The sequence below is a fragment of the Eulemur rufifrons genome, chromosome 3, assembly GCF_041146395.1.
Source record: "Eulemur rufifrons isolate Redbay chromosome 3, OSU_ERuf_1, whole genome shotgun sequence".
Classification (NCBI taxonomy): domain Eukaryota; kingdom Metazoa; phylum Chordata; class Mammalia; order Primates; family Lemuridae; genus Eulemur; species Eulemur rufifrons.
In genome coordinates, this window is record NC_090985.1 from 24647014 (window position 1) to 24673762 (window position 26749).

The 26749-nt window shown below is 62.8% G+C and overlaps 1 protein-coding gene across 1 annotated transcript; it reads left to right on the forward strand.

Annotated features, from left to right (window-relative positions):
• Window positions 1–4227: 4227 nt before the first annotated feature.
• Window positions 4228–25515, forward strand: EPPK1 (epiplakin 1). Its single transcript, XM_069466791.1, has 2 exons — window positions 4228–4236; window positions 8663–25515. The coding sequence occupies exon 2, from the start codon at window positions 8709–8711 to the stop codon at window positions 23724–23726; it is 15018 nt and encodes a 5005-aa protein (XP_069322892.1). The 5' UTR covers window positions 4228–4236; window positions 8663–8708; the 3' UTR covers window positions 23727–25515.
• Window positions 25516–26749: the final 1234 nt, after the last annotated feature.

Sequence of the window (26749 nt, forward strand, 5' to 3'; positions counted from 1 at the left end):
GTCCTCTAAGGAGGCTGCAGCCCACGCCCCCTGGAGCAGAGATGGCTGGGAGTGGGCACTGAGGGCCACCTGCCGTAATACTGGGTTCCTCCCTCGCTGAGTGCCAGGCTGGCCCAGTGGGCAGAGCGGCATGAGCAGCTGGCACAGCGGGCAGAGTCCCTGGCCAGGCCACAGCACACAGCGTCTGCACAGGAACACCTCCCACCAGATACCCCGGGCCTACAGAGGTTGCCAGAGAGACAGTGCGTGGCCAAGCCCAGGAGGTGGGCTGAGGCCTGGGTGCACAGGAAGCTGGGGCCAGCTGGAGTGGGTGGGGTGCTGTGCCCAGGGCTGGGCTCTCGAATAGACCTGTCTCTCCCCACCTGCTCTGCAGGCAAAGGTGGGGCCTCTGGTGGGGGGGGACTGGTCAGAGGCTCAGGAGCAGGACACTAGGCTGACGGCCACATGGGGCCAGCCCAGTGGACCTGGTGGGGCCTAGGGGAGGTGGCGGAGATCAAGGAGGGGCTACAGCCTGAGGGCGGCTGGGCCCCAGCCTTGGAGACGCTTTGGAAGATTGGGGGAGGGAAGAGGTCACCCAGAGGCCCTCAGTAAGATAAGGGGGACCACAGAGGGGCTGACAGCTTGGGGACTCTGGGCTGGAGCTGCTGTCTGCTGGCAGGAGGGGCCTAGCCAGAGGATACCCACCCTCTTGGGAAGTGAAGAGGGTATCGCACAGGAGCAAGGAAGGCGGGTCCGAAGCGTTGATAGGAGGATTTCTATCAATTTTATGACTTGGTTCCCATATTTCCAACAACCTGAGTCCTGCATGACACAGTCACTCTGCTCTCCCCGTGGGGTCAGGGTTGGAGGTACAGGCAGACCCTGGCTGCCAGCCGCTACCAGTGGGAAAGCACTGTCCGCCTTCTGAACTGTGTTAGTTAGGGTGGGGCAGAGGAGGCCACGGTGTCTGGGCCCCTGCCTGTTCTACCAAGCAGTGATCCCAGCAAGACCACAGTGTTGTTATTTAGGACTCCCATTCATGCAGCGCCTGGGAAGAAAATATGTATTTGGAGCAAGATACAAAGAAAATTAATTCTGAAGTACATGTTGGGGCCTTCTCTCCTGTGTTTAATGCAACCTTGAGGCCCAAAGGGGTTCTGCCCTGGCTTGGCCTTCCTCCTCCTCCCCTTCCTCCTCATTTCATCTGTAAAACGGGAGAAACTGGCCATGCACGAGGCAGTCCTGAGGTTTCCCTCCTGCCCTGAACTTCCAGATCCTCTCTTCACTTGCTCTCCCAGGTTTATTTCTTGTACTTGGGCGCTGTATTTGTTTCCTGGGGCTGCCATAACCAACTGCCACCGACCGAGTGGCTCAAACAGAAATATATTGACTGCCAGTTCTCGAGGCCAAAAGTCTGAAATCAAGAGGTACACAGGGTCATTTCCTTCGGAGGGCTGTGAGGGAAGGACCCGCTGCAGGCCTCTCTCCTCTGCGTGTAAACGGCTGTCTTCTCCCTCTGTCGTCACATCATCTTCCCTCTGTGCATGTCTGTGTCTGCGTCCAAATTTCCTTTTTTATAAAGACACCAGTCACATCGGAGTGGGGGCCCAGCCTACTCCAGTATGACCTCACCCTAAGTAATTACATCTGCAGTGAACCTGCTTCCAAACAAGTTTGTATTCTGAGGGGACTAGGCGTTACGACTTCTATGTGATGTGGAATAACCCTGCTGGCTCCACTGGCCTGTCCTCACCCCACCCTGAGTGTCCAGCGTGACGGACGGCGCCAGCAGGGCAGAGGCTGTGCTCCCGCTGACTGCCTCTGAGGCCCGGGGCAGGAGGGGCTGGGCCAGCCTCTGTCGTGCTGTCTGGTGCCTTTGCGGTGGGGTGGCCCAGCCCCGTGAGGAGGGGCCGCCAGGTCCTGCTGCCCAGCTGCCATGTCCAGCCCCTTGGTGGAGTGGTCAGCCTGCCGCGGGGCTCTGTGCCCAGCCCGCTCCCACCTGGCCCTCCCTCCTGCCCACATCTGCCACATCTCCTCTCTGGGCCACACAACCTGGAGCAGGTGTGGCTGCTTGTGGGCCACTTTATAGAGCAGCTGCTCACACCCCCCCATGGGCTGGGCCAGGCTGAGCCCCAAGAGACCAAGGAAGGGCCTGTGGCCAGAGGTTCTGGCCTGCACAGCAATCCCTCTGTGGGGTCAGGGCTCCCCAGCCCAGGGTCAGCATGGTGACACTGCTCTTGAGTGCCCTGGGCACTCCCTTGGACCACACCCTCCGAGAGTCCTTCTGACGTACTGGGAGCCTGGGGGAAGCTGGGTGACCTGCAGGACAGGGTGCACCTGCTGATGGGCTCTGGGTCAGGGGCAGCAGCAGCAGGCAGAGCGGTGGCAGTCCTGGCTCAGGGCCCACGTTGCTCACTTCCTGACCCCTCCCATCCCTCCCCAGTGCCCTGATGCCCCTCTCTGCTGCAAAGGTGGTGCAGGCCCAGTCCTGGGGACTGCCAGCTGAAGCACCGGACCTGAGCCCCAGGGGTGGTATTGGCTCCAAGGAGCCCTGACCATGAGTGGCCCAAAGACCTGGGGAGTAGGGCAGTCACCCAGGTTTACCTCCTGGGGGAGTCCCCCAAAGCGCTGAGCTGGAGTCCACCCCTGGGCAGAGGCCATCACAGGGAGCTGGAGCCACAGGAGAGGAGCTGGGAGACAAGGACTAGGGGGTGCAGCTGGGCAGGGCCATCTGCATGCAGCTGCCCCCTACAGGAGGTGGGGCAAACAGGCACATGCCCCCGCAAGAGGTGAGAGCAGACAGGCACATGCCCACCCTAGCCAGCCTCACACTACGTTCTGGAAGTGAGGGGCAGGCACACACCTGGATTTCATGGCCTGGTGGGGACGCTTTGCTACCTGTGATGACTTGGACACAGGAGAAGTGGCTCCAGGGTGCACCCCAGGCCATGAGCCACAGCCAGCACCACTGTGGCTCCCTGTAGGACTTAAAGGACAGGGTCCAGGTGTCTGGTGAGCAGGGCTGGGACAGCATGGTCAGCCTGGCAGAGCCCTGGGAAACATGGGACACAACAGAGCTCACCCCTCTGTGGGGACAGGGCTCCCTAGCAGCATGGCCAGTGTGCAGGACATGAAAGGGGATAAGCAAACAGGTGGCCAGAGGCTGGCCCAGGGTCCAGGAAGCCCTGGTGAGCAGGTGTGAGTGTGGGCCTGGTGGGTGTGCTGAGGGCAGAGCCATGGGAGCTGTCCACCCCCACTCCAGGAGGCCTGAGCCCATCTGGGATCTCTGGGCAGCAAAGGGGAGGACCAGCCAGCAGAACCACATGAGGCTCCTGTGCTGGGCTGGGGCTTCCAGCAGGCCAGGCCCCCCGGGGCACCCCTAGTGCTTCCAGCCTGCCTTGAAAGGTGGGTACTGGGACTGGCTTCGGAGAGTGTTGCCAGGCACTTCCAAGGAGACAGGCAACCTTCTCTGAGCCCAGGTGGAGGGCCTGGACCTGTGGGGTGAGTCCTGGCTACCTCCGCAGACAGGGCTGGGAGCCCGCTGTGGACACAGAGGACACAAACAGCCCAGCTCTTACAAGGTCAGGGCAGAGGAGCCCACAGAAAGTCCATGGACACCTGCACCGAGGGAGCTGGCCACCAGTGCTGGGCAGGACCTGGGGAGAGCGGGCAGGAGAGGGAGTGTTGCTGGGCAGCCACTCCCAGCCCGCAGGGCTCCTGCCTGCTCCCACTGTCCCGCAGCACTGGCAGGTCTTCATTTCCCCGCCAACTCCACGGGAAAGCCTTCGGAGCTCCCCGCCCCAACGACGGCCTCGCTCCTCCGCAGTGACTGGGGCGGAGGGTGGGGGGGGAGGGGAAGGCCCCTGCCTGTCCCGCCCCGCATCCCCCACCCCACCCCGCCCCCTCCCCGAGATGGAGGGCGGGACCGCCTTGGGGAGGGGCCTGCTCGGCTTTAAATGCAGGCGGCAGGAGGCTGGAGAGGGAGAGCGTTCCTGTTGTCCTGTGGATGGGTGCAGGTAGGTGGGGACGCTGGCCAGGGCCACCAAGGGAAACCGAAACACCAGCAGGTCGCCGATTGGGGACGTGGCAGGCGGTGCAGCTGGCAGGGAGCTCAGGGCTCCGTCCTGGCCTGAGCCCCGGCTGGGCCTGGGGGATGCGGCCCAGGGCGGGGGTCTCTCGGGTCCCCCAGCTTCTGGGCAGGTTGGTGCGCTGCCCTGGGTGGCCCGGCAGGTCCGCTTCCTTCCTGTCCTCACCCCGGTGAGTGTGGGGGGGAGGCGTCTGCGAGGAGGCTCCAGGCCATCCTGGTTGACAGATTGAGAGGGCAGGGGCTCCTGGCAGTGTTGCTGGGGCAAGGGGGGGGTGTCGCTGACCCATGGGGGAGCTACCTGCCATCCAGGGTGAGCGGTCAAAGGGAGGGCCACTCTGGTCATCTGGAAACTCTGGCGAGGCACAGGTAGGAGGGGCCCTGCTCCCTCCCCCCAACCGCCAAGCTTGTGTCAAGGTCTCTGACTGCAGGTGCAGAGTGCAGATGGGTGGGGTCTTCCCACCAGCTGCCCACAGGGGGGCAGAGGTCAAGGTTGCTGCCTGGCCACCTGGATCTGTTTTGGCCTGCCTCCAGGCTGGAAGGGGCGGGGGGCGCTGCAGTCAGTGTGGAGACAGGTCATCCCACGCCTGAGGGATATGGACCCACCCTTCTCAGGAATGGTCCTCCTTCTACTTGGCATCTGGGGGCTGCCTGAGGTGGGGGCCCTTTTCTGCTTCAGACTCCTGGGCAATCCGCTGGGCCTCCTCCCGCAGCCCAGCCTGAAGAGGATGCCGACTCTTGTGACACATTGGGCTTGCCTGGGTCTCCTGCCTTAAAGCTGCTCCTTCCCCCCTCCCCAGGCCCTGCCCTGGACGTCCCAGCTGCCTTCCCCAGGTCCACAATGTGGACTCAGGCTGCCCACTTTGGACCTTCCCTCTGTTCAGCCTGGAAAGGGGCGGGGCCCAGGAAACACATACCAGGTCCAAGGTCACCACTGAAGGCACAGAGAGTGGCAAGGCCATCCCCAGTCTGCAGCTCCTGCCCTCACACACAGGCCCCGCCTGCCAGGCTCCTGGCCTCTTCCCTGGATCTTCCTTTGTTCAGGGAACTTGAGCGGCTGGCCCCAGCCCTGCTCACGCTGGCTGTCTCTGGCTTTCTTGCCCTGGCATTGCCCTTCTCCACGGCAGCACACCTGTCTGGGCCCGCTGCCCAGTCCAGGTCCAGGGCCTTTACCTGATCCTCCTGCCAGAGCCCACCCTGGGCTAGACACTGTCCTCGTGCATGGTTCTCTTGGGCTCCCAGACCCTGTGAAGTGGGCCCTGGAACACTTGGCAGAGGAAATGGTGCCTGGAGTCACTGGTGTAGGTGGGCACAACAGCACCCAGGTCAGGTTCCTGGAAGCAGAGTCTGAGACAGGTTATTAGGGAGTGGCCTCAGGACTGCCTAGGGGAAGGGAAGTGAGGAGGCAGGTTGGGCAGAAGCTGGCCTGTGCTGCTGTCTCGCCACCCCCAAAAGCAGTTCTGGGCAGCCCTATGTCCACCATGGCCCACTGTGCCCTTGAACCCGGCCTCTTCCTGGGAAAGTGCATAAGGAGAAGGCTGGCAGGATGGACCCAGCCGCTGCAGCACGTCTCAGCAGCACTGGGCACCTGTGGCCTCCCACTATCCAGTCCAGATGCCTCAACCTGATGCATGTGTGCTGGCTCAAGCCTCACTGGGGAGTGACCAGACCCCTTTCCCTAGGGTTTCCTCCCAGGGAGAACTGGGCAGGGCAGACCCACGTGGCTACTGGGGCCCACACGTGCCCCAGCCCCCCACACATGCTGCCCACTATGTAGGGGCCTCACCCCCTGCTGGTCAAGTGTGCTGCCCTGCTGGGCGGGTGACTCCCCTCTGGCTGCGGGGTCTAGACACGAGGGGCCAGAGCACCCTGGGAGCCATAGTAGCCTTTGGCTCAGTGGGCCTGGCTGTGTCCCCTGGCAAAAACTCTCCTTCCTCTGGGGACCAGGACTTCTAAACCCACTGACCCAGAGCCGTGGGGTTGAGGAGCCCAAGCTCCCAGTGGGTCACTGGGGAGATGGTGGGGGTTCCTGGACCTGTGTGACTCATGTCCTGGGACACAGCGCTGGGGGAAAGCCAGGATTTAGAGTAGAATGCCAGGCCTCCTGGGAGATGGTGCCCCAGCCTGCAAGGTGTCCCCTGGGACCCAGTGCTTTGGCTGTGCCTTCACTGGGTCATCCAAACTCCGTTAGGCCGGCTGCTTCCTGGACGGCACACTGCATAGACAAGAGCCCCAGGCATCCCTTGGGCTGGTACCGTCCAGCTGGTCATTTGCAGCCTTTTGTGATTTTTTTCTGGAGCTTAGTTGCTTAGCAGCAGTCCCCCAGGCCTGTCCTGCATGTCCTCTGTTTCTTCTCTGCTGCCTGACAGTCCTGAGTGCACCACCTTGGGAGAGCTGGACTGCGACTGTGCTTCCTCCAGCCTGGGCTCTCTTCGCTCCCCAGCTGAGCGGCTGTTTTCCTGGTTCTGGATTCCCAAAGGGGCTGGCAGTAGGGTCACCTGCCCACAGCCGTCCCAAGCCAGGGGCCGAGTCCTGTACCCTTGGAGGGTGTCTGGGCAGCACCCGTCTACCCCACCAGGTCCTGTGACATCAAAGCCCTATCTTACTACTAACTGTGGGGGCTCTGTGCTCATCTCAGCCATGCCGCCCTGGCACAGGTAGGATTCAAGCCCACTTCCCCCGCCAGCCCCAGTGTGGGCTCCTGCTCTGTGGTGTGGAGGCCCCCCGAGTGGGCAGGATGCAGGGCATGGGAGGCTCAAAAGCTGTGGGGTTAGGGCATGAAACGCTCATGAGCTGTGGGGTAGCCCCTCGTGGGGCCAGCCTGGGAGGACCCTGGCACCTTCCAGGGTTAGGCTCTGCAGGTTCACAGAGCACGGGTGGGCATGGGTGCCCACGAGACCAGGGAGTGGCTGGACAGGTAGTTCTGGGCTCCAGCTGTAGATTTAGGGAGCTGAGGGAAGACAGGTGGTGGTCTCTGATTTAATGGGTGGATGGAGGCAGAGTAGAATCCCATCACCAGGGAGAGCAGTCGGAGGTGGGTGGTAGGCAGGTCCAAAATAGGTTTGTTGAGCTTGGCAGCTGGACTTGGAGGCTGCCCCAGCAGGAGCTGCAGAGTGGGGGTGGGGGTGGATGTGGGGGTCTGACCCTTCTCCCAGGACCCTGTGTGGGAGGAGGTTTGGGCAGGCTTCTGAGCAGAAGGAAGGTTCCAGCAGGAATGAGGGGCCTGGGGGCCATGGTTCTGAGGAAAACAAGCAGATCTGGCCCCTGGGCAGTGGACATGGCAGGTGGGGAGGTGTACCCGTGACCACAGACTAGGGGGCTTGAAACAGCAGAAACTGACCCTCCCGAAGCTCTGGAGGCCAGAGTCTGAAAGGGACATGTAGGCAGGGCTATGCCCAGCCTCTGCCTCCATCAGCACGAGGCTGCTTCCTCCCTGACTGTCATCTTGTAGGGACACTGGCTGCACTGGGTTAGGACCAACCCCATTCATCTTACCTTGGTGACATCTGCAGGGCACAGGTGCTGGGAGTAGGCCTTGACATGTTTTTGGGGGGACACAATTCAACACAGCATGGAAGGGGGCAGACTCAGTGGAGGCGGTGGGTGTGCAGGTGCGGCTAGGACAGAAGAGTGGCTACACGGCTGTCTGCCGAGAGGGGCAGCGTGTGGAGCGGTGGGGCTTGGAGCCAGGTGACAGGAGCGGTGGGTGAGAGGCCCTTGCCTGGCCTATGCACAGCTCTTGCCAGGACTAGCATCCGTCCACTGAATCTGTGGCCCTGGTCCAGGCCCCCCAGGGCAGGCTGTGTGTGTGTAGGGGGGCCACAGCCCAGAGGCCATGGTTGTGGGATGGGCTAAGGGGGATGTGGGATTGAGTGGGCAGAGGAGACACAGGGCCAGGCTGAGGCAGGACACCTGGTGGGTCGGAGGGCAGGCATCTCACGGGAGCCGGGTGGGGAGCTGGAGAAGGAAAGGGGGACCCCAGGAGCTGTGGTGGGGCTGGTGTTCCTAGATTTGAAGGCAGGGGCTTCCCTAGTGGGGGTGGGAGGTTTTGAGAGGCTTCTGGATTGGGGCACGCACAGGGCAGAGCCATTGGGGAACCAAAGGAAGAGCCCAGAGGTTGGAAGACCCTGCCAAGCTGAGGGTGGGCCCTTGTGGGTGGGGCCACAGACTTCTTGGACCAGGGCTGAGCCCCGCAGGCAGGGCTGAGGACAAAGGGGCTGGGAGGGTGTTGGCCCAGGGTCAGGATAAGCCTCCAACAACAGCTCCCCAGGCCTGAGAGGCTGCCGATGGCCAGCCCCCGGTCCCTGAGCTCACACTGGCCCTCTGCATGCTCTGAGCTCCTGGGGCCTCCTTCACTCCCTCTACAGGATTCTTCGGAGCCCAGGGAGACCCCTGGTGGGGGGTGCTTGTTCCCCAGGGCAGGGCTGACTGGGTGTTCCACTTACAGAAGCAGATCTGGCTTCTCAAGGAACGCTCTGGCCTGGGTGTCTGGTCTCGTCCAGCTTGGGATGGTCTGGGGTTGATCCCGGGATGGTGTCTTCCGCTCACACCCACCCAGGGCATTCAGGGTCCCTGGCTGAGCCTTTTTGTCCCCCACAGGACACAAGTGGACCTCCAGCAAGTTCTGCACAACCAGCTGTGTGTGATGAGTGGCCACACCTCTCCTCTGCTTGACATCCTGGTCACCGACAGCACAGAACAGGCCAGCATCGCCCAAACCATGACAGCCATGCCAGGAGCCAGCACACCCTCTGGGCCCCAGGCTGAAGCAGCGCCATCTTCCCAGGCCAGAAGCATAGCTGGGGTGTACGTGGAGGCCTCAGGCCAGGCCCAGAGCTTCTATACTGCCATGAGACAGGGCCTCCTGCCTGCTGGCCTTGGGCTGGCTCTGCTGGAGGCCCAGGCGGCCACTGGGGGCCTTGTGGACCCTGCCCAGGGCCAGCTGCTCCCTGTGTCCAAGGCCCTGCGGCAGGGCCTGGTGGGGCTGGAGCTAAAGGAGAAGCTGCTGGCTGCTGAGTGCGCGGTCACTGGCTACCCAGACCCCTATGGGGGTGAGAAGCTGTCGCTCTTTCAGGCCATTGGGAAGGAAGTTGTGGACAGGGCTCTGGGGTGGAGCTGGCTAGAGGCCCAGCTGGCCACGGGGGGCCTGGTGGACCCTGCCCGGGGCATTCGAGTGGCCGCAGAACCAGCCTGCCAGCAGGGCCTCCTGGATCAGGAGACATGGCACAGCCTGTTGGAGCTCGAGCCCAGCACAGGGGTCCCAGGATTCCTCGACCCCAACACGCTGGAACGGCTGACGTATCGCAAGCTGCTGGAGAGGTGCGTACAGGCCCCTGGCTTAGGGCTGGCCCTGCTGCCTGTCAAGGTCACCTTCCACTCCTTGGGTGGGGCAGTGAGTGCGGCTGAGCTGCTGGAGGCTGGCATCCTGGATGAGCAGACCGTCCAGCGCCTTCAGGAGGGCAGGTTGGCTGTGGCAGATTTGAGTGGGCGCGCCGAGGTACAGCGCTACCTGGAGGGTACTGGCAGTGTGGCAGGGGTCATCCTACTGCCCGAAGGCCTCAAGAAGAGCTTTTTCCAGGCTACTGCCGAGCACCTGCTCCCAATGGGCACTGCACTCCCACTTCTGGAGGCTCAAGCCGCCACCCACGCCCTGGTGGACCCAGCCACAGGCCAGCGGCTGTGGGTGGATGAGGCGGTCAGGGTGGGCTTGGTCGGCCCAGAGCTGCACGAGCCGCTCCTGGTGGCAGAGCAGGCTGTGACAGGGTACCACGACCCCTTTAGCAGCACCCGAATCCCCCTCTTCCAGGCCATGAAGAAGGAGCTGGTGGACAGGCCACTGGCACTACGGCTCCTGGATGCGCAGCTGGCCACAGGCGGGCTAGTCTGTCCAGCCCGCAGGCTCCGGCTACCCCTGGATGCCGCCCTGCGCTCTGGCTGCCTGGACGAGGCCACTCAACAGTTGCTCTCGAAGGCAGCTGGCTTCACGGACCCCAGCACGCACCGGAGACTGCACTACGGGCAGTTGCTGGCCCGTTGTGTCACCGACCCTGAGACAGGCCTTGCCTTCTTGCCCCTCCCAGGGGGGCCCAGTGGAGAGAAGCCCCAGGGACCCCCGTTCATTGAGCACTGCACTCGGCAGGCCTTGAGTGAGGCTGTGACCACCATCTCCATGGGGAGGTTCCAGGGCCGGCCCGTGACTCTCTGGGAGCTGCTCTTCTCCGAGGCAGTCCCCGTGGAGCAGAGGGTGACACTGGCCCAGCGGCACCAGGAAGGGACCCTGTCGGTGGAGGAGCTGGCTGCTGAGTTGAAAGTTACCATTGAGCAGGCTGCAGCCAATGCCAAGGTCACCTTTGCTGGGTTGAGGGACACCGTGACACCAGGAGAGCTGCTGAGAGCCAAGATCATTGGCCAGGACCTGTATGAGCAGCTGGAACGAGGACAGACCACGGCCCAGGATGTGGGCAGCCTGGACTCGGTGCAGAGGTACCTGCAGGGTACGGGCTGCATTGCTGGCCTGCTGCTGCCCGGCTCCCAAGAGCGGCTCAGCATCTACGAGGCTCGCAGTAAGGGGCTCCTCAGGCCTGGCACCGCCCTTATCCTCCTTGAGGCACAGGCTGCCACCGGCTTCATCATTGACCCCAAAGAAAACAAGAGACACTCTGTTGAGGAGGCTCTGAGGGCTGGAGTCATCGGGCCCGATGTGTACATGAAGCTGCAGTCGGCCGAGCGCGCTGTCACCGGCTACACCGACCCCTACACTGGGGAGCAGATCTCCCTCTTCCAGGCCATGCAGAGGGACCTCATTGTGCAGGACCACGGCATCCGCCTGCTGGAGGCCCAGATCGCCACGGGCGGGGTCATTGACCCCGTGCACAGCCACCGCCTGCCTGTGGACGTAGCCTACCAGCGAGGCTACTTTGACCAGACCCTGAATTCGATCCTGTTAGACCCCTCTGATGACACCAAGGGCTTCTTCGACCCCAACACACATGAGAACCTCACGTACCTACAGCTGCTGGAGCGCTGTGTGCGCGACCCCGAGACAGGCCTGTACCTGCTGCCGCTCCGCAGTGCACAGCCCCAGCTGGTGGATGGGGCCACCCGGCAGGCCTTCCAGAAGCTGCTGCTGTCTGTGAAGTACGGGCGGTTCCAGGGGCAGAGGGTCTCCGCGTGGGAGCTGATCAACTCGGAATACTTCAGCGAGGACCAGAGGAGGCAGCTGCTGCGGCAATACCGGCTGCGCAAGGTCACGCAGGAGCAGGTCAAGTGCCTGATGGAGGCAGCATCGTGCAGGCGGGCAGACATCATGTTGCCCGCACTGCAGGGCCGTGTCAGCGCTTACCAGCTCCTGGAGGCCCACATCATGGACCAGCAGCTCCTGGACCAAGTGCTGGCACGGACAGTCAGCCCCGAGGCCCTCCTCCGCATGGACAACATCCGCAGGTTCCTGCGTGGCTCCGGTGCCGTGGGGGGCGTGCTGCTGCAGCCTTCCAACAAGCGGCTCAGCCTCTACCAGGCCATGAAGCAGAAGCTGCTGCGACATAGTGTGGCCCTGGCTCTGCTGGAGGCTCAGGCGGCCACTGGTGCCATCGTGGACCCTTGCAGTATGGAGACACTCTCAGTGGATGAGGCCGTGCGCAGGGGTGTGGTGGGGCCAGAGCTATGTGGCAGGCTGAGGAGGGCCGAGGGTGCTGTCACTGGCTTCAGAGACCCCTTCTCTGGAAAGCGGGTGTCCCTGTTCCAGGCCATGAGGAAGGGCCTTGTCCCTTTGGAGCAAGCCGCCCGCCTCCTAGAGGCCCAGGTGGCCACAGGAGGGGTCATTGACCCTGCAGGCCACCTACACCTCCCTATGCCAGTGGCCATCCAGCGTGGCTGCATTGACCAAGAAATGGAGACAGCTGTGTCCAGTGCCTCTGAGACCTTCCCCACACTAGACAGCCAGGAACACACTAGCTATGCCCGGCTCCTGGAGCAGTGTGCCCAGGACGAGGCCTCTGGCCTTCACCTCCTGCCCCTGCCAGAAAGTGCTCCCACCATCCCCACCGACGAGCAGGTCCAGGAGACCCTGCAGGCCACACCGGGGACAGAGGATGGCATGTCCCTCTGGGACCTGCTTGGCTCCTGCCACTTCACTGAGGAGCAGCGGAGGGGCTTCCTGGAGGACGTCCGGGAGGGGAGAACCACCGTGCCACAGTTGCAGGCAGCTGTGCAGAAGTGGGTGCAGGGGGCCAAGCTCCTGGCCCAGGCCCATGTCACGGTGCCTGGCCCGAGGGGTGAGGTCCCCGCTGTCTGGCTGCTGGATGCCGGCATCATCACCCAGGAGACCCTTGAGGCACTGGCTCGAGGCACGCAGTTGCCCACCGAGGTGGCTGAGCAGCCGGCGGTGAAGGCCTGCTTGTGGGGCACGGGCTGTGTGGCTGGCATGTTGCTACAGCCCTCCGGGACCAAGGTCAGCATTGCTCAGGCTGTGAAGGACGGCATCCTGCCTGCAGGGCTGGGCCAGAGGCTGCTGGAGGCCCAGGTAGCATCTGGATCCCTTGTTGACCCTCTGACCAACCAGAGACTGTCAGTGGAGGATGCAGTGAAGGCCGGCCTGGTGGGCAGGGAGCTGAGTGAGCCGCTCCGGCAGGCAGAAAGGGCTGCGGCTGGGTACACAGACCCCTACTCAGGGGGCTCCCTCTCTCTGTGGCAGGCCATGGAGAAGGGGCTTGTGCCCAAAAGCGAGGGCTTTCCCCTTCTGCAGGCACAGCTGGCCACTGGGGGTGTGGTGGACCCTGTCCATGGGGTGCACCTGCCCCAGGCATTGGCCTGCAGGCTTGGCCTCCTGGACGAGCAGACGGGCCAGGTGCTGACCATGACAGATGCAGACAACAAGTTCTTCTTCGACCCCAGTACGAGGGACAAGGTAACATACCAGCAGCTCAAGGAGCGCTGCCTGCTGGATGCTGAGACTGGCCTCTGCCTACTACCGCTCCCTGAGGACAGAGTGCTAGAGGTGGACGACCACACCGCCGTAGCCTTGAGGGCCATGAAGGTGCCCGTCAGCATGGGGAGGTTTCAAGGCTGCAGCGTGTCACTCTGGGACCTGCTGTGCTCTGAGTACATTGGCCCTGACAAGCGACGGGAGCTGGTAGCACTGTGCCGGTCAGGGAGGGCTGCAGCGCTGCGGCGGGTGGTCAGTGCGGTTATTGCCCTGGTGGAGGCTGCAGAGGGGCAGCCCCTGCAGGCCACCTTCACAGGGCTCCGGAACCAGGTGTCAGCCCGGGACTTGTTCAGGTCCCAGCTGATCACCAAGAAGACACTGGATGAGCTACAGCAGGGGAAGAAGACTGTGCAGGAGGTCATGCAGACAGACAGTGTACGGCGGTCCCTGGAGGGAGGCAACTTCATCGCTGGGGTCCTCATCCAGGCCACCAAGGAGAGGCTGAGCATCCCGGAGGCCCTGAGAAGGCACATCCTGCGGCCCGGGACAGCCCTGGTGCTGCTGGAGGCACAGGCAGCCACTGGCTTCATCATCGACCCTGTGAAGAACCGGAAGCTGACTGTGGAGCAGGCATTCCAGGCAGGGATGTTTGGCAGAGAAACCTATGTGAAGCTGCTGTCGGCCGAGCGCGCGGTCACTGGCTACACCGACCCCTACACCGGGGAGCAGATCTCCCTCTTCCAGGCCATGCAGAAGGACCTCATCGTGCGCGACCACGGCATCCGCCTGCTGGAGGCCCAGATCGCCACGGGCGGCATTATCGACCCCGTGCACAGCCACCGCCTGCCTGTGAACGTGGCCTATCAGCGTGGCTACTTCGACGAGGAAATGAACCGCATCCTGGAGGACCCAAGCGATGACACCAAGGGCTTCTTTGACCCCAACACACATGAGAACCTCACGTACCTGCAGCTGCTGGAGCGCTGTGTGCATGACCCCGAGACAGGCCTGTACCTGCTACAAATTGTGAAAAAAGGAGAAACCTACATGTACATCGATGAGACCACAAGGCAGGTTCTGCGATCTAGGACTCTGAAAATGCGCGTGGGCAGGTTTGCCAACCAGACAGTGTCTCTCTGGGACCTGCTGTCCTCAGCATACTTCTCGGACGACAGGAAGCGTGAGCTTGTGCGGTGCTATGGAGCTCGGGACGGGGGCCTGGAGGAACTATCAGCGGTCATTACAAGGGCCATCGAAGAGGCAGAAGAGCAGAACAAAGCCATCAAGGTGGCAGCCATCAGGGGGGACACGACAGCTGCAGAGTTGTTCCACGCTGAGGTTGTGGATAAAACGACGCTGGATACATTTCGCCAGGGTAACAGGGGTGGGCAGGACCTCAGGCAGCTAGAGCACGTGAGGATCTACCTGGAAGGCAGTGGCTGCATCGCTGGGGTGACTGTGCCCTCCACCCAGGAGGTCATGACCTTCCACGAGGCCAGCAAGAAAGAGCTCATCCCCACAGTGTTCGCAGCCCAGCTACTGGAGGCACAGGCTGCCACTGGGTTCCTGCTAGACCCCCACACTCACCAGAAGCTGTCCGTAGATGAGGCCATGGCTGTGGGCCTGGTGGGCGAGGAGCTGCAAGAAAGGCTCTTAAACGCGGAGAAGGCTGCCACAGGCTACAAGGACCCTGACTCAGGAGACACAATCCCATTGTTCCAGGCCATGCAAAGGAAGCTAGTCCCAATGGCAGAAGCCCTGAGGCTGCTGGAGGTGCAGGTGGCCACGGGCGGCATCATTGACCCACAGCAACACCACCGGCTCCCATTACAGACAGCCTACACACGTGGCTGTCTGCACCGGGACACTTATGCACTCATCGCTGATCAGAAACACATGAAGAAAAGGTTTGTGGACCCAAACACACAGGAGAAGGTCACGTACCAGGAGCTCCAGGAAAGGTGCCAGAGACAGGAGCACACAGGATGGGCTCTGTTCCCAGTGGTCAGGGACACACAGGAGACTGAGTACATTGACGACGCAACCAGAAGGGCTCTCGAGGCAGAGCAGGTAGAAGTAACAGTGGGGAGGTACCGAGGCCAGAAGCGAACAGTCTGGGAGCTGCTGAACTCAGAATATGTGACGGAGGAAAGAAAGCTCGAGCTGGTGAGGATGTACAAAAGAGAAACAGTAAGACCACTGCATAAGGTGGTACAAGAGATATTAGACATCATCAAAAACCATGAAACCAGCAGTGAACAACTGTGGTTCCGAGGGATCAGAAGAAACATCACAGCATCTGAGCTACTGAGCGCAGCTGTCATCACCAGAGAGACCCTATGGGAACTGGAGTCAGGGAAACGCACACCACAGCAGGTCATTGCAGATGAGCAGGTGAAGCGCTACCTGGAGGGCACCAGCTGCATCGCGGGCGTCCTGGTGCCCACCAAGGACGAGCCCGGCCGTCAGGAGAAGATGAGCATCTACCAGGCCATGTGGAAGGGCGTGCTGCGGCCCGGCACGGCCCTGGTGCTGCTGGAGGCACAGGCGGCCACTGGCTTCGTCATCGACCCGGTGCGCAACCAGAAGCTGTCCGTGGAGGAGGCGGTGGCCGCGGGCGTGGTCGGCGGGGAGGTCCGGGAGAAGCTGCTGTCGGCCGAGCGCGCCGTCACCGGCTACACCGACCCCTACACCGGGGAGCAGATCTCCCTCTTCCAGGCCATGCAGAGGGACCTCATCGTGCGCGACCACGGCATCCGCCTGCTGGAGGCCCAGATCGCCACGGGCGGCGTCATCGACCCCGTGCACAGCCACCGTCTGCCCGTGGACGTGGCCTACCAGCGTGGCTACTTCGACGAGGAGATGAACCGCGTCCTGGAGGACCCGAGCGATGACACCAAGGGCTTCTTCGACCCCAACACGCACGAGAACCTCACCTACGTGCAGCTGCTGCGCCGCTGCGTGCGCGACCCGGACACCGGGCTCTACATGCTGCAGCTGGCGGGCCGGGGCTCCGCCCTGCACCAGCTGAGCGAGCAGCTGCGCTGTGCCCTGCGCGATGCCCGCGTGACCCCAGAGTCGGGGCCCCTCCAGGGCCAGAGCGTCTCTGTGTGGGAGCTCGTCTTCTACCGCGAGGTGCCCGAGAGCCTGCGCCAGGACCTGCTGGGCAGATACCGGGCGGGCACACTGACCGTGCAGGAGCTGGGTGCCACGCTCACCTCGCTGCTGGCCCGGGGCGAGGAACGGAGCCCGCACGTGGACCTGCGGGAGACCTTGCGTGCTGCCACCATGGAGGTCAAGGTGGGCCGCCTCCGGGGGCCCGCGGTGCCCGTGTGGGACGTGCTGGCGTCCAGCTACGTGAGCGGGGCCACCCGGGAGGAGCTGCTGGCCCAGTTTGGCGCGGGGACTCTGGCCTTGCCCGCGCTGACCCGCCGGCTGACCACCATCATCGAGGAGGCCGAGGAGGCTGACGGGGCACGGCCAGGGCTGGGGGACGCCTCCCCCGACCAGCGGGGGCCGGGCACACCTGGGCGACGGGAAGGCAGCTCGGGGTGCTGCCCGCAAGAGGCCGAGGCCGAGGCTGCCAGGCGCCGCCAGGAGCAGGCCCTGCGAGCCGCCACCATGGAGGTGGGCTCCGGACAGTTCCGGGGGCGGCCCGTCTCCGTGTGGGAAGTCCTCTTCTCTTCGTACCTGAGCGAGGCCCGACGAGACGAGCTCCTGGCCCAGCACGCGGCCGGCACCCTGGGCCTGCCCGAGCTCATCGTCCTCCTCACCCAGGTCATCGAAGAGACCGAGCAGCGCCTCAGCCGGGTGTCCTTCCGCGGCCTGAGGCGCCAGGTGTCCGCCTCCGAGCTGGGCACGTCCGGGATCCTGGGCCCCGACACCCTGCGCGATCTGGCCCAGGGCACTAAGACCCTGCAGGAGGTGACGGAGATGGACTCCGTCAAGCGCTACCTGGAGGGCACCAGCTGCATCGCGGGCGTCCTGGTGCCCACCAAGGACGAGCCCGGCCGTCAGGAGAAGATGAGCATCTACCAGGCCATGTGGAAGGGCGTGCTGCGGCCCGGCACGGCCCTGGTGCTGCTGGAGGCACAGGCGGCCACTGGCTTCGTCATCGACCCGGTGCGCAACCAGAAGCTGTCCGTGGAGGAGGCGGTGGCCGCGGGCGTGGTCGGCGGGGAGGTCCGGGAGAAGCTGCTGTCGGCCGAGCGCGCCGTCACCGGCTACACCGACCCCTACACCGGGGAGCAGATCTCCCTCTTCCAGGCCATGCAGAGGGACCTCATCGTGCGCGACCACGGCATCCGCCTGCTGGAGGCCCAGATCGCCACGGGCGGCGTCATCGACCCCGTGCACAGCCACCGTCTGCCCGTGGACGTGGCCTACCAGCGTGGCTACTTCGACGAGGAGATGAACCGCGTCCTGGAGGACCCGAGCGATGACACCAAGGGCTTCTTCGACCCCAACACGCACGAGAACCTCACCTACGTGCAGCTGCTGCGCCGCTGTGTGCGCGACCCGGACACCGGGCTCTACATGCTGCAGCTGGCGGGCCGGGGCTCCGCCCTGCACCAGCTGAGCGAGCAGCTGCGCTGTGCCCTGCGCGATGCCCGCGTGACCCCAGAGTCGGGGCCCCTCCAGGGCCAGAGCGTCTCTGTGTGGGAGCTCGTCTTCTACCGCGAGGTGCCCGAGAGCCTGCGCCAGGACCTGCTGGGCAGATACCGGGCGGGCACACTGACCGTGCAGGAGCTGGGTGCCACGCTCACCTCGCTGCTGGCCCGGGGCGAGGAACGGAGCCCGCACGTGGACCTGCGGGAGACCTTGCGTGCTGCCACCATGGAGGTCAAGGTGGGCCGCCTCCGGGGGCCCGCGGTGCCCGTGTGGGACGTGCTGGCGTCCAGCTACGTGAGCGGGGCCACCCGGGAGGAGCTGCTGGCCCAGTTTGGCGCGGGGACTCTGGCCTTGCCCGCGCTGACCCGCCGGCTGACCACCATCATCGAGGAGACCGAGGAGGCTGACGGGGCACGGCCAGGGCTGGGCGACGCCTCCCCCGACCAGCGGGGGCCGGGCACACCCGGGCGACCGGAAGGCAGCTCGGGGTGCTGCCCGCAAGAGGCCGAGGCTGAGGCTGCCAGGCGCCGCCATGAGCAGGCCCTGCGAGCCGCCACCATGGAGGTGGGCTCCGGACAGTTCCGGGGGCGGCCCGTCTCCGTGTGGGAAGTCCTCTTCTCTTCGTACCTGAGCGAGGCCCGACGAGACGAGCTCCTGGCCCAGCACGCGGCCGGCACCCTGGGCCTGCCCGAGCTCATCGTCCTCCTCACCCAGGTCATCGAAGAGACCGAGCAGCGCCTCAGCCGGGTGTCCTTCCGCGGCCTGAGGCGCCAGGTGTCCGCCTCCGAGCTGGGCACGTCCGGGATCCTGGGCCCCGACACCCTGCGCGATCTGGCCCAGGGCACTAAGACCCTGCAGGAGGTGACGGAGATGGACTCCGTCAAGCGCTACCTGGAGGGCACCAGCTGCATCGCGGGCGTCCTGGTGCCCACCAAGGACGAGCCCGGCCGTCAGGAGAAGATGAGCATCTACCAGGCCATGTGGAAGGGCGTGCTGCGGCCCGGCACGGCCCTGGTGCTGCTGGAGGCGCAGGCGGCCACCGGCTTCGTCATCGACCCGGTGCGCAACCAGAAGCTGTCCGTGGAGGAGGCGGTGGCCGCGGGCGTGGTCGGCGGGGAGGTCCGGGAGAAGCTGCTGTCGGCCGAGCGCGCCGTCACCGGCTACACCGACCCCTACACCGGGGAGCAGATCTCCCTCTTCCAGGCCATGCAGAGGGACCTCATCGTGCGCGACCACGGCATCCGCCTGCTGGAGGCCCAGATCGCCACGGGCGGCGTCATCGACCCCGTGCACAGCCACCGTCTGCCCGTGGACGTGGCCTACCAGCGTGGCTACTTCGACGAGGAGATGAACCGCGTCCTGGAGGACCCGAGCGATGACACCAAGGGCTTCTTCGACCCCAACACGCACGAGAACCTCACCTACGTGCAGCTGCTGCGCCGCTGCGTGTGCGACCCGGACACCGGGCTCTACATGCTGCAGCTGGCGGGCCGGGGCTCCGCCCTGCACCAGCTGAGCGAGCAGCTGCGCTGTGCCCTGCGCGATGCCCGCGTGACCCCAGAGTCGGGGCCCCTCCAGGGCCAGAGCGTCTCTGTGTGGGAGCTCGTCTTCTACCGCGAGGTGCCCGAGAGCCTGCGCCAGGACCTGCTGGGCAGATACCGGGCGGGCACACTGACCGTGCAGGAGCTGGGTGCCACGCTCACCTCGCTGCTGGCCCGGGGCGAGGAACGGAGCCCGCACGTGGACCTGCGGGAGACCTTGCGTGCTGCCACCATGGAGGTCAAGGTGGGCCTCCTCCGGGGGCCCGCGGTGCCCGTGTGGGACGTGCTGGCGTCCAGCTACGTGAGCGGGGCCACCCGGGAGGAGCTGCTGGCCCAGTTTGGCGCGGGGACTCTGGCCTTGCCCGCGCTGACCCGCCGGCTGACCACCATCATCGAGGAGGCCGAGGAGGCTGACGGGGCACGGCCAGGGCTGGGGGACACCTCCCCCGACCAGCGGGGGCCGGGCACACCCAGGCGACGGGAAGGCAGCTCGGGGCGCTGCCCGCAAGAGGCCGAGGCTGCCAGGCGCCGCCAGGAGCAGGCCCTGCGAGCCGCCACCATGGAGGTGGGCTCCGGGCAGTTCCGGGGGCGGCCCGTCTCCGTGTGGGAAGTCCTCTTCTCCTTGTACCTGAGCGAGGCCCGACGAGACGAGCTCCTGGCCCAGCACGCGGCCGGCACCCTGGGCCTGCCCGAGCTCATCGTCCTCCTCACCCAGGTCATCGAAGAGACCGAGCAGCGCCTCAGCCGGGTGTCCTTCCGCGGCCTGAGGCGCCAGGTGTCCGCCTCCGAGCTGGGCACGTCCGGGATCCTGGGCCCCGACACCCTGCGCGATCTGGCCCAGGGCACTAAGACCCTGCAGGAGGTGACGGAGATGGACTCCGTCAAGCGCTACCTGGAGGGCACCAGCTGCATCGCGGGCGTCCTGGTGCCCACCAAGGACGAGCCCGGCCGTCAGGAGAAGATGAGCATCTACCAGGCCATGTGGAAGGGCGTGCTGCGGCCCGGCACGGCCCTGGTGCTGCTGGAGGCGCAGGCGGCCACCGGCTTCGTCATCGACCCGGTGCGCAACCAGAAGCTGTCCGTGGAGGAGGCGGTGGCCGCGGGCGTGGTCGGCGGGGAGGTCCGGGAGAAGCTGCTGTCGGCCGAGCGCGCCGTCACCGGCTACACCGACCCCTACACCGGGGAGCAGATCTCCCTCTTCCAGGCCATGCAGAGGGACCTCATCGTGCGCGACCACGGCATCCGCCTGCTGGAGGCCCAGATCGCCACGGGCGGCGTCATCGACCCCGTGCACAGCCACCGTCTGCCCGTGGACGTGGCCTACCAGCGTGGCTACTTCGACGAGGAGATGAACCGCGTCCTGGAGGACCCGAGCGATGACACCAAGGGCTTCTTCGACCCCAACACGCACGAGAACCTCACCTACGTGCAGCTGCTGCGCCGCTGCGTGTGCGACCCGGACACCGGGCTCTACATGCTGCAGCTGGCGGGCCGGGGCTCCGCCCTGCACCAGCTGAGCGAGCAGCTGCGCTGTGCCCTGCGCGATGCCCGCGTGACCCCAGAGTCGGGGCCCCTCCAGGGCCAGAGCGTCTCTGTGTGGGAGCTCGTCTTCTACCGCGAGGTGCCCGAGAGCCTGCGCCAGGACCTGCTGGGCAGATACCGGGCGGGCACACTGACCGTGCAGGAGCTGGGTGCCACGCTCACCTCGCTGCTGGCCCGGGGCGAGGAACGGAGCCCGCACGTGGACCTGCGGGAGACCTTGCGTGCTGCCACCATGGAGGTCAAGGTGGGCCGCCTCCGGGGGCCCGCGGTGCCCGTGTGGGACGTGCTGGCGTCCAGCTACGTGAGCGGGGCCACCCGGGAGGAGCTGCTGGCCCAGTTTGGCGCGGGGACTCTGGCCTTGCCCGCGCTGACCCGCCGGCTGACCACCATCATCGAGGAGGCCGAGGAGGCTGACGGGGCACGGCCAGGGCTGGGGGACGCCTCCCCCGACCAGCGGGGGCCGGGCACACCCGGGCGACCGGAAGGCAGCTCGGGGTGCTGCCCGCAAGAGGCCGAGGCCGAGGCTGCCAGGCGCCGCCAGGAGCAGGCCCTGCGAGCCGCCACCATGGAGGTGGGCTCCGGACAGTTCCGGGGGCGGCCCGTCTCCGTGTGGGAAGTCCTCTTCTCTTCGTACCTGAGCGAGGCCCGACGAGACGAGCTCCTGGCCCAGCACGCGGCCGGCACCCTGGGCCTGCCCGAGCTCATCGTCCTCCTCACCCAGGTCATCGAAGAGACCGAGCAGCGCCTCAGCCGGGTGTCCTTCCGCGGCCTGAGGCGCCAGGTGTCCGCCTCCGAGCTGGGCACGTCCGGGATCCTGGGCCCTGACACCCTGCGCGATCTGGCCCAGGGCACTAAGACCCTGCAGGAGGTGACGGAGATGGACTCCGTCAAGCGCTACCTGGAGGGCACCAGCTGCATCGCGGGCGTCCTGGTGCCCACCAAGGACGAGCCCGGCCGTCAGGAGAAGATGAGCATCTACCAGGCCATGTGGAAGGGCGTGCTGCGGCCCGGCACGGCCCTGGTGCTGCTGGAGGCGCAGGCGGCCACCGGCTTCGTCATCGACCCGGTGCGCAACCAGAAGCTGTCCGTGGAGGAGGCGGTGGCCGCGGGCGTGGTCGGCGGGGAGGTCCGGGAGAAGCTGCTGTCGGCCGAGCGCGCCGTCACCGGCTACACCGACCCCTACACCGGGGAGCAGATCTCCCTCTTCCAGGCCATGCAGAGGGACCTCATCGTGCGCGACCACGGAATCCGCCTGCTGGAGGCCCAGATCGCCACGGGCGGCGTCATCGACCCCGTGCACAGCCACCGTCTGCCCGTGGACGTGGCCTACCAGCGTGGCTACTTCGACGAGGAGATGAACCGCGTCCTGGAGGACCCGAGCGATGACACCAAGGGCTTCTTCGACCCCAACACGCACGAGAACCTCACCTACGTGCAGCTGCTGCGCCGCTGCGTGCGCGACCCGGACACCGGGCTCTACATGCTGCAGCTGGCGGGCCGGGGCTCCGCCCTGCACCAGCTGAGCGAGCAGCTGCGCTGTGCCCTGCGCGATGCCCGCGTGACCCCAGAGTCGGGGCCCCTCCAGGGCCAGAGCGTCTCTGTGTGGGAGCTCGTCTTCTACCGCGAGGTGCCCGAGAGCCTGCGCCAGGACCTGCTGGGCAGATACCGGGCGGGCACACTGACCGTGCAGGAGCTGGGTGCCACGCTCACCTCGCTGCTGGCCCGGGGCGAGGAACGGAGCCCGCACGTGGACCTGCGGGAGACCTTGCGTGCTGCCACCATGGAGGTCAAGGTGGGCCTCCTCCGGGGGCCCGTGGTGCCCGTGTGGGACGTGCTGGCGTCCAGCTACGTGAGCGGGGCCACCCGGGAGGAGCTGCTGGCCCAGTTTGGCGCGGGGACTCTGGCCTTGCCCGCGCTGACCCGCCGGCTGACCACCATCATCGAGGAGGCCGAGGAGGCTGACGGGGCACGGCCAGGGCTGGGGGACACCTCCCCCGACCAGCGGGGGCCGGGCACACCCAGGCGACAGGAAGGCAGCTCGGGGTGCTGCCCGCAAGAGGCCGCGGCTGCCAGGCGCCGCCAGGAGCAGGCCCTGCGAGCCGCCACCATGGAGGTGGGCTCCGGGCAGTTCCGGGGGCGGCCCGTCTCCGTGTGGGAAGTCCTCTTCTCCTTGTACCTGAGCGAGGCCCGACGAGACGAGCTCCTGGCCCAGCACGCGGCCGGCACCCTGGGCCTGCCCGAGCTCATCGTCCTCCTCACCCAGGTCATCGAAGAGACCGAGCAGCGCCTCAGCCGGGTGTCCTTCCGCGGCCTGAGGCGCCAGGTGTCCGCCTCCGAGCTGGGCACGTCCGGGATCCTGGGCCCCGACACCCTGCGCGATCTGGCCCAGGGCACTAAGACCCTGCAGGAGGTGACGGAGATGGACTCCGTCAAGCGCTACCTGGAGGGCACCAGCTGCATCGCGGGCGTCCTGGTGCCCACCAAGGACGAGCCCGGCCGTCAGGAGAAGATGAGCATCTACCAGGCCATGTGGAAGGGCGTGCTGCGGCCCGGCACGGCCCTGGTGCTGCTGGAGGCGCAGGCGGCCACCGGCTTCGTCATCGACCCGGTGCGCAACCAGAAGCTGTCCGTGGAGGAGGCGGTGGCCGCGGGCGTGGTCGGCGGGGAGGTCCGGGAGAAGCTGCTGTCGGCCGAGCGCGCCGTCACCGGCTACACCGACCCCTACACCGGGGAGCAGATCTCCCTCTTCCAGGCCATGCAGAGGGACCTCATCGTGCGCGACCACGGCATCCGCCTGCTGGAGGCCCAGATCGCCACGGGCGGCGTCATCGACCCCGTGCACAGCCACCGTCTGCCCGTGGACGTGGCCTACCAGCGTGGCTACTTCGACGAGGAGATGAACCGCGTCCTGGAGGACCCGAGCGATGACACCAAGGGCTTCTTCGACCCCAACACGCACGAGAACCTCACCTATCTGCAGCTTTTGCAAAGAGCGACTGTTGACCCTGAGACCGGGCTTCTTTTTCTCTGTTTGTCTGGGAGGTGAATGGCCTCTTCTCTTCATGATTCAGAGCCTTAGGGACATATATGCCTTTAGTTTTTTATGTTTCCAATTTTTTATTGTGTTATGATTTATTTTACCTGTCAGTTATAATTGTCAAATTTTCAAAGTCACCTTGCACTGTTTTAGCCATGTTCCTAGCTTTGACCTTGTCTTTCTTCTTTATTCAACTTGCACTTCCTTCTTTTTCTTCGTCGTGACTTTGAATACCTCCAACAGTTCTCCTGTATTAGTTTTCAATATTATTTTTATTTCTTAGAATATTTGCAGGTTTCTTTTCCTGATTCCGTGGCTATGTTTGTAATAAAAAACTCTTTTCTATGCACCGTTAGCATATCATGCTGAAGTGTACACTTTTGTTGTGTTTTAATTTTCCTTAAATGCATTGCTTTCCATTATGAAAGAATTTTCATGTTTCTGGCAAACTCATTTCCCATCGTCTGATGCCTTCAGTTAAATGGTGATGGCTCCATTTGGGTGCAGCTACTTTCCTTCCGGTCTCTCTGCTCTGCAGAGCAGAGTCGTAGGCTTGATTTTCTCTGCTGGCAGTGGTATGAACCTGCAAAGACCAATAATCTGCTTCATTTTGCATTGGTCCTTTCGGTGGCAGTTTACCAAAATGCTTATGTACGAACAAAACTCTTTATTTGGTTTCAGATTTTTTAATGTTCATCTATGGAACTTTATGTCCTTATTATAGAGATAAGAGATTAAACAAGAAAAACAAGCAAGCCAAAATCCTGGGTGACCTACAGCCATATCTCAGAATCGTGTCTAGCGAGGCTGGAGTTCAGTCATGCTCAAAGATTGTTTCAAGAGCCGAGAACTTCAGTTGCTAATGGGGTTGGAATTGTGGCTAGTTGAGGCAGGCAACAGAGCACAAGTCCTCGCTGGTCCCCCTGCATTTATGGGGTACACTGTGGTCCTGCGTGGCTGGAGTCGTGAGCAGGGTGTTGTGTGTACATGGGCTAGGCATGGGCGTCTTGGAGGACACTACCTGTGCTGGGGGGGTTGGTGACTGGAGGAGGAGCAGATGGAGAAAACAGATGCTGGACATCTGAGCAAAGAGCCACTAGCCATGGGGCAGAAAGATGGATACCAATGAGGTATACATGTGGATAATTAATCCAAATGCTGGGTGTCACCTCTGAACTTGTGCCTCTCGGGCTCTGTAGAAAATTCCTGCCAGAGTCAGTATGGGCTCAGAGGGGCACCTGGCCGGTCTGGAGGCAGCTTGAGGGGACAGAAATGGCAGGAGGCGTCTCACATGCTTGGACATCACAGACATCTGAATGGTTGCTCTGCACACACATTTTGTGGCTCTAGTCTAGATTTTACAACTGAGAAAAACACTGTGCAATGAGGGATTAAGACTGGGATGGACGTGCAGAGTCAGGCACCAGGCCTTACCTCGTGGGCCGGGAGCTCTTCCCAGGCGGAACCTTGAAGCACAGGTGGAGGGGAGCTGGCCACGGGCAGGGAGCACCTGACACAACCCTGCTCCACAAGCAGGAACCACGCACCATGCACATGCACCTCACCCACGTTGTCACCCTGGCTTCTAGTCAGAGCTGAGGAGGCGTCATCACCCTGAATAGCACTTACACAGTCCTTTCCCTTATACCTCATCTGTGTCGTTATGTCTCAAGCAAGTTTCTTAATGGCTGATGTTATCTTAATCTAATTTTGCAATCTGTGTTTAAATGGCATATTTACACCATTAAATTTTATAATTGTTGATGTGATTGGATTATTTGTTTTCCTTTTTCGCCTGTTTTTTTGTAGATTTGTTCTCCCTTTCCTGCCTTCTTTTGGAATAGTTGATTATTTTTCAGTATTCCATTTAAATTTATTGGCTTTTTGGCTATTATTTTCTAATTTTTTATCAGTTACTTTGAAGATTACAATATACATCCAATTTTTGACAGTCTTCTTAGAGTCATTGTTTTACCATTTCAAGTGAGATGTGGTGGCCTTCTGCCCACGCAGGCCCCTCTGCCACCCCGACATGCTGTCATTGTTGTATGTATCACGTCTGCATACATTGAAAATCCTGCCAGATAATGTGGCAATTTTGCTTTCAACAATCATAGATATTTTATTTTTAAATTAAAACGTATTTATCTTTTATTTATATACATGTGCAAAGAGGTATGTCCAAGAATGTTCACAAAAGCATGATTTATAATGTAAAAAATTAGGAGCAACTTAATTAAATGTTTCTTTGTAGGGAAATGATTAATTATGGTTCATTCATTTTATGGAATACTCTAAAGCAGTTAAAAATAATGTAATTAGGTCGGGTGTGGTGGCTTACACCTGTAATCCTAGCACTTTGAGAGGCCAAGGCAGGAGGATCTCTTAAGCTCAGAAGTTCAAGGCTGCAGTGAGTTGTGATGATGAAGCACTCCAGCCTGGTAGACAGAGCAAGACTCTGCCTCAAAAAAAAAAAAAAAAAAAAGAGGAAAAAACCCAGTAAGTCTGCTGGTGAGGAATTTTATACACATACAAAATCTTAGGGTTCAGAAGTTTTTTGTTTTTTTTTTTTAAATAAGAACAGATTTGGAGGGTGAGGCTGGAGGTGAAAGACCTTACTTTGGCTCACTAATTAAATTATGCTCCTGGAACTGAGGTAGATGGAAAGAATGACATTCTACACATTTTATTTTATTTATTTATTTTTTTTTGAGACAGAGTCTCACTCTGTTGCCCAGGCTAGAGTGAGTGCCGTGGCGTCAGCCTAGCTCACAGCAACCTCAAACTCCTGAGCTCAAGGGATCCTCCTGTCTCAGCCTCCCGAGTAGCTGGGACTACAGGCATGCGCCACCATGCCCGGCTAATTTTTTCTATATATATTTTTAGCTGTCTATATAATTTCTTTCTATTTTTAGTAGAGATGGGGTCTCGCTCTTGCTCAGGCTGGTCTCGAACTCCTGAGCTCAAACGATCCGCCCACCTCGGCCTCCCAGAGTGCTAGGATTACAGGCGTGAGCCACCGCGCCCGGCCT